The following is a 16,569-nucleotide window of genomic DNA, read 5'->3' on the forward strand; positions in this document are numbered from 1 at the left end:
TAGGCTTAAAATGAGCCCCTCCTAGAGGCAGAAGGGGATATCTCATTGCCAAGAGAGAAGAGCTGAAGATGAAATGAAGCATATCCTTGGACCTGAGATCCCTGCACTGGACCTCTTTGGCAGAGAGACAAAAGAGACAATTAGCTGAGATGACCTGCTCAGAGATGGTGGCAGCAGAACCAAGAGGCATGAGACAGAGCAGCAGGCTTCCTGGTCCACGGAGCAAAAAACTTGAGTGCCTTTGGGTAGGAGGCTTGCTGGCAGAGTAGGATGCAACTAGGTGCCCCTATTGGCACAGAAGAAAGGGCTTTGTAACACTTGTCCAAGCAGACAAGAGACCAGACCAAGAGGCCAAGGGCCAAAGAGAAGCAGGCCTTTGGACATGGCCAAGGGGAGATTGTCCTGATTGAAAAATTGTATCCTGGGTGTTCCTGAACCTGAATTGTAACCTATTACTCCCCTAATAAACCCTACAGTCTTGAGTATTATCTGTGAGTTCTGTGTGGCCCCAGCAACAAATTATCAAACCCAGAAGAGAAGTAATGAGTGCTGTAGAAGGAGGGCAGTTAGTGTCAGAATTGGTAAAAAGCCTAGAGAATGGTGGTATGTCTGGCCTCATAGGAATCAGCCTTGGGCTGCTGATGGTAATTCTGTTCCCTTCTGATGAGGCTGGAGGAGGTCAGAAGAAGATGCCAAAAAATGCCCTTTTTGCACAACCAAAACCAGAAAATTCATAAACAGATGCACACGCATCTGGAAATGTGATTTGATAACATAACTGGCATTGTGTATCACTGGTAAAAGGATGAATTTGTCAATGATGAATGGTACAATCAACTGTTCAAATGGAGATGAGCCCATACTTCATACCACATGAATAATCATTGTCAGTGGATTCAACACAAGATATGAAAGGCAAAGCTAAAACACTTTTAGAAGACAATATGGAACAATAACTTTTTGAAGGCATGGAAGGGAAAGATTTCTTAACTAAGACACAAAAAGTAAAATCCATAAAGAAAAGGATTAAGAAATTCAAATACATTAAAATTAAGAACGCCTGTTTTTCAAAGACCCCATAAAGAAACTGAAATGACAATGCTAGGAATTAACAACCTAATAGAAAAACAATCCAAAGACCTAAACATGCATTTCACATAGGAAGCTTTGACAGTCAAACACATGAAACAATAATGCAATAGCTCTGGTAACCAAGACAATGCATATTAAGACCACAATGACACACCACTATACACTCTCCAGATTTAAAACACTGCCAAAGTCTGGTAATATTAAATACTATAGAGAATATGAAACAATCCTTATTCATGTCAATATTATAGATTATATGCTGATGAATAGATGGAAGACCAATGACTACATGAACCCCAGCCTACATGACCCTGAGGCCAGAAGATCTTTATGGTACCTGGGTACCATTGCTGATCACTCTGAAAGAAGAGGAGGTCCTATATACAATGAGAGAAAAATGCAGAACAGAACTCAAAAGTGTTAAAAAGACCAAGCTTACTGGTCTGATGAAGACTGGTGGAACCATGGGACTATGGCCTTCAGACACCCTTCAAGCTGGGAACTGAAATCAATCCACATGGCTCAACTTTCAGCTAATGACAGACAAGCCTGTAAGGTGAGTACACTCAGGAAGGTATTCACTCCTCTGAACAATCAACCATGCGAGATCCAAAGGGCAGCATTTGCCCAGGGATAAAGCTCAGAAGGCAGGAAGGGATAGGAAAAGAGGACCAAGGGAAATGGTAAAACAGGGTGAAAATGGGAAGAATGTGGTCACACTGTGCAGCAGAAAACGAGGATAGTCATATTCTTTATAATAGCAAAAGCAAAAAAGCAAGTTGAAAAATAACTGCAATAAGAAAAAGAATAGAAAAGTAATTTACCTCATGAAGTATTATACAACAGTGAAAACAGATGAAATATTCCTACACACACAATAAGAATCAATTTCAAGAATAAAATATTAAGTAATAAAAGCCACAGGTTTGTGCTGTAAATTTTTACCCAAATCACAATAAAAAGTTAAAAAGAAGTCACATAATACAAAAATTATAATTCCACATATATATAGTTCAACAACACGCAATACCGTTTAAGAATAAAAACTTGGGTAAAATTATGATGAAAAGAAACTGTAAACACAGAATTGGGGATATGAAAAGAGGATGTCAAAGTTAATAGAACCCTGAACTGTGATCCTTTCTACACTGCTTTCCATAAGTAGTTTTTAATTACCTCAGTATTTATTTTAAAAAAAAAAGCCAAATAATTTAAATGTCACATGTGTGATTAACTCTGTGTTCTACTCTAAGTCAGATGGGTGCCTTCTATCTTTGATACTCTGCTAGTCCTAAGATAAACTTATGAACTGATGTTATACAATAAAGCGAAATTTTTTCCTGCTAGCCCTTTCAGCAATGAACAAGGATATAAAGACCAATGAATGCAAGACAGGTAGGTATTTAATGGTCTTTGTAGTGTATTATGAAATAGGATCTTTCTTTAAAAAATACGAAACTTCAGTTCCAGCAATGGTCAAGATGGTAGACCAAAAGTTAAAACAAAAGAAACTAAAAGGAAGTAAATAAAATCCCTTAACATTAGAAATTGTATCATCAGTGAAAAGAAACTGACCACCAACATGCAGGCCATTTTAACACAGAATTATCTAGTTTAAAAACAGCTGGATGGACTAAAGGAGGAAAGTATGTAGGTTACACCAAATACTTTAAGAATCAGCAGACTACTGGGTAATAGCACCAAAAAATAAAGCCAGTTTGAAAACAAGCAATTCAAATACCAAAGTTACATTGTTTCTCAAAACATATATGGCATTTACAAAAAGAAAAAAAACAGTAGTATGGTTTTAAAATAAACTTACCCTGAAATAAGTGAAGTTACTAGCTGCAGAATAAATGTCACTCAAAAGCAGTCTCTTGGCTTTTTCTTACACAGCGGGCAACTTTCCTTTTGAATTCTCCATTTCTGTCTTCCCTCCATTCTTTCTATAGGTGTAAAAGTAATATAAAATGATTCTACACAAACTCCCCTTATAATCTCAAATACTAATTTTAATATCATATGTATGCTTTGATAATTTATGTACTTTTAAAATGTTGGACAGAGATAAGGTAGCAAAGGAATTAAAAAATACTTCCATACAAGGCACTCAGCTGGGATACATGAGCAGCAATCTATGCAAATGACTTGTGCAGTCAAAATTCTTTAAAAAAAAAAAAAAAAGCTTTGATTACAGGCAGTTCTTGGATTATGAATCTCTGACTTACATTCAATCTGCTTCACAAATTGATCCCCATAAACAATATTACATTAAAAGTTTGAGGTACATATAATGGTTTGTAGGAGCTCTGGTAGCATAGTGCCTAAGGCACTTGACTGCCAACCAGAAGGCTGACGGTTCAAACCCACCAGCCACTCATTGGAAGGAAGGTTGGGCAATCTCCTTCTGTAGTGATACTGCCTCGGAAACCCAAGGAGGAATCGCTATGAGTCAGGTCCACCTCGATGGCACATAACAACAACAACAACAACATAACGGTTTGTAATAACATACAAGCACTATTTTGTGACATGCATCAAAACATTGTTACTACCGTATTATATGTTAAAGATGTTTTAATCTATCTGGAAGTGTTTCTTTAATGTTTTTTATGCACAGAACAATATACCTTAAACACAAACAATTTGACTAACTGACCTTAGAAACAAAACATACCAAACTGTTCTGACTTTCACACACATTCAACTTAAAGACTGATTTAGGGATGTAACTCATTCATAATCCAGGGGATGTCTGTCTATACACTGAAAAGAAAGCTACAATTTACAAATAAGACATTTTAGGATATATGAAGGATTGCCAGCTCTCCCAGGAAATAAAGTAGACATAAAATGCCTGTGTATAAGGTAGATGGGTGGGAAAACACATGAATCATACTGAAATGCTCTTGTATACAATTTCTAGTGCAAAAAGTTAAAACACATACATATGACAATAACATTATCACAGCCAGCAGTGTGAAGATGGAACATAAAACAGCCCTAGAATAGTTTCACAAGAGAAGAGAGTTGATAGTGCCTAAGGCACCTGACTGCTAACAAGAAGGCTGGCAGTTCAAACCCACCAGCCACTCCTCGGAAGGAAGATGGGGCAATCTACTTCCCTAGTGATACTGCCTCAGAATCCCAAGGAGGGGTCACTATGAGTTGGGTCCGACTTGACAGCACATAACAACACCAAACATGTAAATAGAAAATTCTTACAAAATACCCAGTCATTTTTCTTTTTTTGAATATCATTCCCATAAGGACAGCAAAGACTACAGGAATCTTTAATCCTTTCTCTTTCAGAGGAAGATTCAAAAAGCAATTTTGTCCTCAAAGCAAGACACACCAATAGGCCAATCATTACAATAAACTGTGAGACAAATTATAACCTGTATGTGCAAAGACTACTACGGACTATGAAAGAAGGGAACTAATTTAGTCTAGAAGATCAGGAAAGTCTTTCAGTTATCACCAAGCCTGAGAAGGAAGTAGTTTTGAACATTATAGGGGACAATTATAGAAATATGACTATAAATTGGACATATCAATGTATTATGTAATTACAATTAATTTGGTTAGGTAAGATAACGGTTTCATAATTACATAGGAGAATGTTCTGATCTTTTGGAGGTGTTTTTCCTGAAGTATTTGTGGGTAAAATGTTATGATATCTCTAACTCATCATTTCTAACCAAAAGGAAGAAAGGGCAATTCCAGGCAAAGAAGGAAAGACAATCTCAAAGGGGGGGGGGGGGGGGGTAGAGAATCACCAAAAAACACCACTGTAGCAGAGAGAATATAAGACTGTTGTTGTTATGTGCTGTCAAGACGGACCCGACTCATAGCGACCCTCCTTGGGTTCCCGAGGCAGTATCACTAGTCAAGTAGATTGCCCCATCTTCCTTCCAAGGAGTGGCTGGTGGGTTTGAACTGCCAGCCTTCTGGTTAGCAGTCAAGTGCTTTAGGCATTACACTACCAGAGCTCCCAAATATAAGACTAGAAACAGGGAAATTAGATAGGAACCTATTAAAACAATTTAAGTAGGAAGTAAAAAGGACTGAAGTCAATGACAGAAGATGGAAGAGAGTTTCAAGAGATATCACTACCATTCTCTGGTGACTGAGATAAGACTGGGCAAGGATGACTTCTAGTGAAGAGCAGAAGATGACAGTTCCAAAGTATGATAGCTGGCAAATTACCATTTGTTGAGTCCACTGTACCATGCACTCCTGATTACCAAATAGGTAATGGTATCATCTTCATCTTATATATATCCACCCCCCTCCCCCCAAAAAAAAACTCACTGCTGACGAGTCAGCTCCGACTCATAGCGACCCCTCCTTGGGTTTTCAAGGTGGTATCACTATGATGTAGATTGCCCAACCTTCCTTCCAAGGAGTGGCTAGTGGACTTGCATCTCCAGCCTTCTGGTTAGCAGTCAAGTGCCTTAAGCCCTATGCCACCAGAGCTCCATCTTATAGATAGGAGACCTATAAATTCTATATAGCAAAAGTTTATATGTTTATTTCCTTTCTATCCTGAGATCCTAATAAAATATTAGAACTTCTGTTTGAAAGGTATAAACAACAAAGAAAGTGACATGGAAGCCACGAAATACTGAGAACACACATACCCTGCAAATTTATGGAAGACCAAATGCAGGTAGAATATTTATAGAAACAGGCACCAGAGGAGAGGAAATTGGCAATCTAAAGATGTCTCAATGGCAAGGAATTTCATAAAAGACCTGTAACACAGGTCACCAAAGACAGCAAAAGCTAGGCAAAGTCGGTGCTAAGAGATAGCAGGGCCAAGAGGGCCTATCCTGAGGGAGCCAAGAAGAGGCCTGCAGGGATCAGAGAGCTGCCTTGCACTGAAGAAGGGAACGATGTGCTTTTCTCTTTGTGGGAACTTTCCACACTTTGCCTACCTGCTCCTGATGCCAAGTTGTACCTTGCAACTTCCTTAATAAACCACTTAAGTATGGTCTGTAAGTTCTGGGCAGCCATTGCAATGGATTATCTAGCCCAGAATAGAAATAGAGAGTCCTGTGGGAGGGTCGGCTGGTGTCAGAACTGGTAAAAAAGGTTGGAGAGTGGAGGTATGTTTGGCCTTCAGATCATGGCAATCAGCTTTGGGCCAATCCTAGTCATTATCAGCCTCCTGAAGTTAGACACGTTCTAATACTCCTACTGCTACCGTTTTAGCAGTATCTTATTCCATAAGATTATTTTTTTAAAAGCAGTCATCACTCTTTCTCCTGTCACTAATATTTGAATTAATAATTGATTAAATACAAAGTTAAAGTGATTTCCTGCCAGTTTTTAGTTCAATTCTATTACTATAACCAAAAATTCAGTTATAGATTTTAAAAGGGACTTTCTATAGTCTTTTTCTATGTATTTTACCCAGGTTTTTATATAGTAGGTTTGAATTAGCCAAGGAGGGGTGGTAGATTTAATCTCTTAGCTTTGAATATACTAACAAAAGTTCCCAGAATTTAAAACATTAAGAATAAGAATTAGAGAAAGGGTTTTATCAAAGAAAGGCAGAAGACCAAGAAACTGGGAACTATTTAAAAAACTCTTAAAAAAAAAAAAAAAACTCACTGCTGTAGAGTCAGATCCAACTCAAAGTAACTCCTCCTTAGGTTTCCAAGACAGCATCACTATGGAAGTAGATTGTTCAATCATCCTTCCAAGGAGTGGCTGGTGGGTTTGAACCGTTAGCCTTCTGGTTAGCTGTCAAGTGCCTTAGGTACTATGTCACCAGAGCTCCTACAGAAACTCTGATGAAACATAAATATATAGTTTAATACATATTCCTGGACTGGATTCTGGATTTAACAAAAAATGGGCAGCTATAAAAAATATTGGAGAAACGTAAATATGGACCAAGTATATTTAATAAGTATACTTTATCAATGACAGACTTGTATTATTCTCATACAGAAGATGCTCTTATTTTTAGGAGATGTATGCCGACCTATTTGGGGTAAAGGGTTATGATATCTATAAACTACTCTCTAAAATAGTTTTGCAAAAAAAGTAGCAAAATCTCTACAGTTGGTGAATCTAGGTGAAGGGTATGTTGTTATTGTTGTTGTTGTTATGTGCCATCAAGTCGGACTCGACTCAGCGAACTCTCCTTGGGTTTCCCAGGCAGTATCACTACGGAAGTAGATTGCCCCATCTTCCTTCCGAGGAGTGGCTGATGGGTTTGAACCGCCAGCCTTCTAGTTAGCAGTCAAGTGCCTTAGGCACTACGCTACCAGAGCTCCCGGTGAAGGGTATAGGGGTAGTCATTTAACTAATGTAGTTTTCCAGAAATCTGAAATTTTAAAAAATAAAAACTTATGGATAATAATAATGGATTTTAACAAAGACTTGATATTAAATTTTCTTAGGCATGACAATGGCATATAATTATGTAAGATAGTGTATTACTAATAAATGCAGGCACAAGTATGTAGAATTGAGGCTTAATTATATCTGCAACTTAGTTTCATATGGATTCAGGAGAAAAACAAATGAACACACAGAAATGGAGATACTGTAGTTCTAGTTGAGTTTTATTAAAGGGACTGAGTAAGACAGCAAGAGAGATGTGTGCATGTGAACTTACCGCAGCATCAACATTAGCCGGTGAGTCTCCGTTGGGGTCTGCCAGCATAGAAATGACACTAATCATGATGGTTTCGACGGTGTGGATGGGTAGCCAGCGTTCCTCTGGCTTTTCATAACCATATTTATCTTCCCCAGGCTCATGAAGAATAGAAATGCACACATCACCATTTTTATCAACTGCAAAATCATAGAATAAAAGTCCTGTTGTTTAAAATACCACTAATTAAGTTATACATAAAATAACTATTACAAATGTGATCCTGATTCCCACAGTATCTTTGTAGAACATTAAATATATACAGAAGTTATTTTCTAAAATGCAATCTGCTAACCTTTTAGGAAGACCACAGATTTTACTAAGCACACCATTCCAATGGGAATGTAATCACCTTATCATCTGTATAAAAAGATACTTTGCAGGAAGATGGTGCCTAATAAATACAATGTAAATGAATAAAGGTCAACTACTGGATATGTCCCTACAGGAACATAAAGTATATGGCTCAAAAATACTGGAAATCAAATTTTCTTTTAACATTCCAAATTTATTATGATTTGGGTGAAAATTTACAAAGCAAATGCTTTTTCCATACAGCAGTTCATACACATTTTGTTTCATGAAACTGACTGCATTTCCCAAGATGTACCCAAACAGTGTTCTGGGCCCCTGAGCTATCTCCCTGTACAATCACTGTTCTCCTATTCTCCTATGATTGATTATTCTAAAGAGTGTATCTACCTGGTGTAAATGTTCACCCTATATGCCTATCTATTGTTCAGCTGGAAGCCATGGGAGTGAGTTCAATTCCAGGCCTAAAGGGTAACTAGGGGTTATAGTCAAGGAGTAGAAATCAAATTTGTATTTAATGGTTTCCTCATTTCGCCATTAAAATTTTAAATTACATATAAAGGCAAATTTTCAGGGAAAGAAAGATACTCAAAAAGTAATATGCCATATTGCCAGTGAGAATTCATCAACATAAATGACATGCGCAAGGCCCCCTTTCTATATACAGTACCTATTTTTTTAAATTCAAGCCATAAGTAATAGTTACATGAGTAATAAGAAAATGTCCCTATTTTAAAGTAACTATTGTACATAGCAAAAATCAAACCCAATGCCACTGAATCAATTCCAATTCATAGTGACACTATAGGACAGAGTAGAACTGTCCCATAGGGTTCCCAAGGCTGTAAATCTTTACAGATGCAGACTGCCACATTCTTCTCCCAGGGTACAGCTGGTGGATTCTAACCATCAACCTTTGGTTAGCAGGTAAGCACTGTGCCACTGTGCCACCAAGGCTCCTTGAAATGGGGTGTGTGTGTTTGTGTATGTATATATCAATCATATGTACTTCCTCTTTTGTGAATGTCTGTTCTTATCCTTTACTCATTTATATATACTTTATTTTTTCTTGCCAAAATGTTTCTTTAATTTTTCCCATGTAATTTTAGGATGTTACTTTATCCTTTTACTTCAGCGTTCTAGTAATGTTCTTATAGATAATGATCTTATTAATGCTAGTCTTATTTTCTGGTACAAGATCCAATTAAAAAATATATATTGCATTTAGTCTTTAATCTCCTTTATTTAGTCTTTCATGTTTATTACTCTGAAACTAGAAAGTTCTTGTCCCTAATACTCACCAAACAATTGGCACTCACTACTATTTTTTAAATCACTCATGATTTCTTACTCCTTTTAGCTTTTTAATTCACTTTGCTGTTTGGTGTTTAAAAAAAAAAATCGAAATCTTTTCATATCCCCATAAATAGCTAGCCAACAATCTCAGCATTAGTTACTGAAAATAAAACACATCTCTTCCAACTTAAAGCTAACCTAACCCAAACAATGCACATCTTTTGTTCTTTCTCTTGAAGCCATGCAGCATGTAAAATTACTTAGGTAGTGTGGTAGTTATGTTTCTGTTTCAACTTGGCTGGGCCTGGCTGAGTGGCTGGGCAGCTGGTGGTAGTTATTCCCCATGATGAGATTGGCAATCAACTCCGTGGTGGGATCTACCACAAGCAGCTGAGTAGCTGCTTTGGGTATGTGATCTGCTTCCTGTATATAAGCAGCAGCCTTGGGAATGGTCTCTAGCTTTGGGCATGCTTGGACCCTGCATGCAGCCGTGTCATTGCTCAGCAGCCTACCATGCTCTGCCGACCTTGGGTCTTATAATGGACTTAAATTAATAGTCTGACCTGTGGTTTGGTAACATCAGGACTGTGCCTTTTTACTTGTCAACTTTGGGCTTGGCAGCCTCAGCAGCCAACAGCTGTCTGAGTGAAGAAACGCCTCTAGCTCCAGTGGGCAGAGCAAAGGAAGAGATGGATCCCAAGACTGAGGGGCTTTCACCCAGCCCCTAGAGCCTAGCACTTGTAACTCGGACTTAAAGCTTCCAAACTATAAGAGAATAAACTCCTGTTTGTTAAGGCCATCCCATTTGTGGTTATATTCCTGTCAGAGCGGCCACTAGGTAACCAGAACAGGTAGTCCTTCCACTTTCTAAGAAAATGGCTTCTGCCCCCTACACCAGGACACTGTGACTGTTCTCACTAAGTGGTCAAGGTAACATTCTCCGGGGTACTTTCATCTATCTCAACCCAACCCTTCTGGGCCAAGACAACTGATTCTCTTAACAGCACCTTCCTGGACACATTTTCCTCCCTTGGCTTCCATGACGCCTTTTTTATCCTAAGGCTATTGAATCATACATTCTTGGTCACTTTCTAGTTCTCCTTTTCCTTGTCTGATTTTTTATGTTATCCTATTCTCCAATATTAATCATCTTTTCCTTGCACAAATTAACTTATTCATTGTATCACAATGTTACCTGTTATCTTGATGCCAATAACTTCCAAGGCCCTGAGCTCACTGTTAAGCTCTGGAACAGGTTTTATCGAATAACATAACTGGATGTGGCAAGTATACCTCAAGAAAAACAAGTCCAAAATTAAACATATCTAAGCCACACAAAGCTAATCTTTTCCCTATAATAATTTTTATGACAGCTTTATAGAAATATAATTTACATACTATACAATTCACTCACTTGAAGTATATAATTTAACAGTTTCTAGTGTGTTCAGTAGGAGCTCTTGTAGCTAGTGCCTAGGGCATTTGACTGCTAACCAGAAGGTTGGAGGTTCAAACCCACCAGCCACTCCTCAGAAGGAAGGCTGGGCAATCTACTTCCGTAGTGATACCACTTTGGAAACCTAAGGAGGGGTCATGATGAGTCGGATCTGACTGGATGGCATATAACAACAACAACAGTGTGTTCAGTGAGTTTCGTTTTTGGTTTTAGCATGTTCATGAAGAAGCTCTTGTGGTGTAGTGGATAAGGCATCTGGCTGCTAACCAGAAGGTCAGCAGTTCAAATCCACCCGCCACTCCACAGAAGGAAGATGGGATGACCTACTTCCAAAATGATTTACAGCCTTGGAAACCCAATGGGGGTCCACTATGAATCAGAATCAACTCAATGGCAGTGAGTTCAGTTTGGTTTCTCGAGTGTGTTCACAGATTTGTACAACCATTACCATAATTAATTTTAGAACATTTTCATCACCCCAAAAAGAAATTCCATAACCATTAGCAGTCAGATCCTACCTCCACCTAAAACCGAGGCAACTACCAATCTACTTACTGTCTCTAAAGAGCTATATATTTTGGGTATTTCATATCAGTGGAATTATACACTATATTGTCTTTTGTGACTGGCTTCTTTCACTCAGTATAATGTTTTCAAGTTTCATCCATGTTGCATTTGTCATTATTTCTTTTTTTATTATTGTCATACAATACTCCATTATGTAGATATAGCACATTTTCTTATCCATTCATCAGCTGGTGGGCACCTATTATCTCTACTTTTTGGCTCTTATGAGTAATAAATACTGCTAAGAACATTTGTGTACAAGTTTTGTGAAGACATACATTTTTCACTTTCTTGGATAGAAACCTACTTTTATGGAAATAAATTATGTCTCCCAAAACTGTGGTGTAAATCTTAACTTCTATGCCCTTAGCTATAATCCCATTTGGGACTAGGTTGCATTTGTCATGGTAATGAAGCAGGATTCAGGTAGGGTGTCCTTGAATCAATCTCTTTCAAGATGTAAAAGAGAGTAAACAAGCAAACTAGAGAAACAGAGCTGGGAGGACAGAAATGGCAATCCACGTGAAAATCACCCAGGAAAAGAAGTGGAAAGAGGTAAGGATCCTCCTCTAGGACCAGCAGAGAGACAGCCTTCCTCTAGAAATAGCACCCTGAATTTGGAATTCAAGCCTCCTAAACCATGAGAGAGTAAATTTCTATCTGTTAAAGCCACCTACTTGTGGTGTTTCTATAACAGCAGCACTAGGTAACAAAGGTAGAATTTGGTACTTTATGAGTGAGGTGCTGCTCTAACAGACACCTAAAATGTGGAAATGGTTTTGGAATTGGGTAATGGGTAGGGCTGGAAATGTTCTGGTGGTGCAGTGGTTAAAGCTGCCAACCAAAAGGTCAGCAGTTCAAACCCACCAGCCACTCCACAGAAGAAAGAGGGTCGGTGGTGTGCTTCCATATTTATAAGCCTTGGAAACCCAATCAGGGTCACTATGAGTAGGAATCAACTCAATGACGGTGACTTTGGAGTTTGGTTATAATAAAAGACTAGATTGCCTCAAAAAGAGTGTTGATAGAATTATAGAGGTTAAAGGCAATTCTGGTGAGGGCGGAGATAGAAATGAGGAGAGTTGTAGAGAAAATGTCTACTGTCTTAGAGAATACATATGGTGCCAGCAACAGAATGTTGCTAGAAATGTGGATGTTAAATGTGCTTCTAATGAAGCTTTAAAAGAAAATGATGAACATGTGATTGGACAATGGAAGAAGGGCAATGGAAGAAGAGCAATGATTTTTACACAATGGCAAAGAACTCATCTGAATTTATATTCAAGTGTTTGGTGGAAGGTAGAAGTTTTAAATAATGAACTTGGGTATCCGGAAGATATTTCTAAGCAAAATTTTAAAGGGGCCACCTATAGTAAAATAGGAGAGGGAAGAAATAGACTTAAAAATGAACTGTGCAAAATGAAAACAAAAATTAAAGATATGGAAAATTCTGTTGTACAAACCAAGGACACATGTTCTAGGATATTCACCAAGGACTTGGCTACACAATCTTGTTAAAGAGATTAAGCCTGTGACTGATGGATTTAACCAACTACCATACCCATCAGCTTAGACTGAAGAGGACAGAGAAAGAATGTAAGGAGAGAATGGGATTCTACAGACAGGAAACAGGCCAAGGAAGCTATATCTGCTGTCCTCTAAGAAAAGAAAAAGAACATCCCTGGAACAGCTCAGAAATAGGAGAACTGTTGGAAGGAGCATGTGAAGCAAAGCCTTCTTAGTTTCAAAGAGTCGTATCTCTGCCAACTCAGTTCCACAGTGTTAGGCTGCCATTAAGGTGTGCCAGAGGCATGGGGGCCCTCCTTGGGTTTCCAAGGTGGTATCTCTATGGAGGAGCTCTGGTGGCGCAGTGCCTAAGGCACCAGACTGCTAACCAGAAGGTTGATGGTTCAAACCCACCAGCCACTCCTCGGAAGGAAGACTGGGCAATCTACTTCTGTAGAGATACTGCCTTGGAAACCCAAGGAGGGGTGGCTATGAGTCGGAGATGACTCAACGGCACATAACCACAACATCTCTATGTAAATACATTGCCCAGTCTTCCTTCCAAGAAGTGGCTGATGGGTTTGAACCACCAGCCTTCTGGTTAATGGCCAAATGCCTTAGGTACTATGCTACCAGGGCCCCCATTTGGTTTGGGTTTAGGGGCTTGGGAGGGGGTTAAGACTGCCATAACCACAGGGCAGAAGAATAGAGCTTTCCAAGGATTGAGGGGATGGGGTCCCCACTCAGATGGACTAGGAAAATGAGGCTGCTTAAAACCAAGGAAGCAAAGTTGACATTGAAAAGGAAGGAAGAGGTGACGCCCAGGGCCAAGAGGCCTCCAACCTGAATTCAGAGGGCAAGACAAGACCAATACCCACAATCTGGAGAGTAGGGAGACTGCCCAGGTAATTACAAAGAACAGAGGATTATTTTCAAACCTTGAGAGCTAATGTAATTTTTCTGCTGTATTTTGAACTTGCTCTGTTCCTGTTAATCCTTTCTTTCCCTACAATTTCTCCTATTTGTAATGGAAATGTCTACCTGTGTCTATTTTACCATTTTACTTTGGAAGTAGATAACCTGTATCTTAAACTTCACAGGTTCACAGATGAAGAGGAATTTTGTCTCAGGATGAAATATACCTAAAGTTTTACCCGTATTTGATTTAGATGATTCAGAAGATGAGATTTTGGACCTGAAGTTTTAAGACTTTTGAGATGATGTGATAGACTGAGTGTGTTTCGCATGTGGCAAGGAAGTGAATTTTGGGGGTGAAAGAGTGGAATGTTATAGAGTAAACTAAAAATATATTTTGTAAATCCTAACCTTTATGGCGGGAGCTCTGGTAGCATAGTGGCTAAAACACTTGCCTGCTAACCAGACGGCTGGCGGTTCAAACCCACCAGCCACTCCTCGGAAGGAAAGTTGGGCAATCCTACTTCCGTGGTGATACTGCCTCGGAAACCCAAGGAGGGGTCGCTATGAGTCGGGTTTGACTCAACGGCACATAACAACAACAACCTTTATGGCTGTGATTATAATCGCATTTGGGAATGAGTTATCTTTGTTAATGAGTTAATGAGACAGGGCAAGTAAATGGATGTTCTGAGTCAATCCCATTTGAAATATTTCCAGATCACTTTTTATCACTCCAAACCAAAACTCTGTATCCATTAAGATAAATAAAGATGCTATCAGATCAGCTTTGACTCATGACAACCTTACGTACAACAGAACAAAATGTTACCCATTCCTGCATCATCCTCACAATCATAGACGTGTTCAAGATCACTGCAGCTACTGAGCCAATCCATCTCACTGAAGGCCTTCCTCACCCTGACTAGCCCTCTATGTCACCAAACATGTTGTTTTCCTCCAGTGATTGATCCCTCCTAATGACATGTCCAAAGCAAGTGAGTCAGACAATGTTCTGCTGTGATCCATAAGGAATAGTAGATAGCTAGGTCTTTCCTCCTAATCTGTCTTAGTTTGGAAGTGCCACTGAAACCTGTCCACCATTGCTTCCAGCATTATAACAACATACAAGCCACCACACATGGACAAACTGACAGACATGCGGGGGCATTAAACAATAGCTTCTCATTACTCCCTTCTCCCAGCCCCTGGTAATCTCTATTCTACTTTCTTTCTCCATGAATTTGCCCATTCTAGATACTGCACACAATGTGGAATTATACACTATTGGTCCTCTTGTGTCTGGCTTATTTCATTTAGCATAATAGTGTCTTCAAGGTTCATCTATTTTATACATGTATCAGAACTTCCTTTCTCCTTATGGCTGAAATATTCCTTTGTGTGGATGTACCACATTTTGTTTATCTATTCATCTTTTGATGGGCACTTGGGTTGTCCAACTCTTGGCAATTATGAATAATGCTGCCAATACCTAGGAAGTGAAACTTTGGATTCTTAGATAGTTACTTTGGTTAGTGTTACCTGTAATGACTATAGAGACATTTTGCTGCAAGTGAGGGGAGAAAGGCCTGAGGCAAGAGCCAGACCAATTAAAGGAGATAACTGATCCAGAGGCTAGGGCTATGGTTATACACAGTCAAAGGCCCAAGGCCATATACATAGAATGGGAAGATAATAAAGCGAAGAGATGAAACTAGAATGTCTTGAAAAGAATTATGTGTTTTGGCTTATGTGTTCATCTGAATGTACTATGGATAGTGAATGTTCTGTTACCTATTAGTATGTCAGAAATGATTACTGGGTATGCATAACAGAGCGTCTAAGTCTGCCTTCAGCCAATACTTGATTGGATATGTTAAAAAGGGAAATAGAATTTGCCTAAAAAAAAACACAAGCTTTTGTTTCAAACCCTGTATGTAGAGTATAGGAGGCTTAGGTACAAAACCTGAGAACCACCCTGAACTACTGAGAGAACAGAAGATCTTCATTTAAAAACAGGACCTACATAGAAGAGGAAAAAAAAAAAAAAATGACTACTTCCTTTTTGAATTTCAAGCAAGTGGTTTGGCTTTGGGTGCATCAAGACAGTAAAGTCATAGTCAATGAGAGAAACCTCTTCCAGGATTGGAAGGCAGGAAGCCAGTGAGTAGTAGGCTTCTATGCTGCTCGCCTGTGGCCACCTGGGTCCACTTGAAGAGTAGAAATGGGGACAGTGAAACAATGAAGAAATGGGCTGAGTTTGGTACTCTTTGACCTAAGCCACAGAAGTTAGGGATGAGAGGAAGGGCTGGCTGGTCTGATGTACAAAGAGTTGCATGGAACTAGTCCCTGAGGACTAAGGATGAGAGAAAGAGAGAGAAGGTGCTAGCTGGTCTGAAGTAAAGGGAAGAGTGTGACTCCCAAAACTTGGCAGCTGGTACCTATGACCTAGCTGGGATGGCTAGGGCTGAGCTGACTAGAACCTAACCAAATGAAGAGAAAAATGTTTGACACTGAGCTGGTGTTAAATTGCTGTAATTTGATGGCTTACACCAGGCTGAACTTAGCTTATTTATGAATACAGATGTCCAAAGTTCCAAGCAGAACAAATGATTCTTCAGAAAGAAAAGAACATGCTTGTTTTCTCAGAATACTGGTTTTGATAGGGATGGACAAATTTGAAAATGGAAGGAGATAAAGACATGAAGTGGCTGGCTGACAAACTTTCATGGGTGAAGTTATTCTTAAAATG

At 39.0% G+C, this 16,569-nt stretch overlaps 1 protein-coding gene across 1 annotated transcript in view; it reads right to left on the minus strand.

Annotated features, from left to right (window-relative positions):
* Positions 1 to 2,951: 2,951 nt before the first annotated feature.
* The window catches only part of UBE2G1 (ubiquitin conjugating enzyme E2 G1), a 124,317-nt gene continuing 110,699 nt past the window's right edge, over positions 2,952 to 16,569 (minus strand). The window contains exons 4-5 of the mRNA XM_007937494.2: positions 7,727 to 7,905; positions 2,952 to 3,038 (exon numbers count right to left, since the gene is read on the minus strand). Coding sequence (XP_007935685.1) covers positions 2,952 to 3,038; positions 7,727 to 7,905 — 266 coding nt within the window. The remainder of the gene's footprint in view (positions 3,039 to 7,726; positions 7,906 to 16,569) is intronic.

The sequence above is a fragment of the Orycteropus afer genome, unplaced genomic scaffold (assembly GCF_000298275.1).
Source record: "Orycteropus afer afer isolate SDZICR_OR568_19922 unplaced genomic scaffold, OryAfe1.0 scaffold00042, whole genome shotgun sequence".
In the NCBI taxonomy this organism is placed as follows: domain Eukaryota; kingdom Metazoa; phylum Chordata; class Mammalia; order Tubulidentata; family Orycteropodidae; genus Orycteropus; species Orycteropus afer.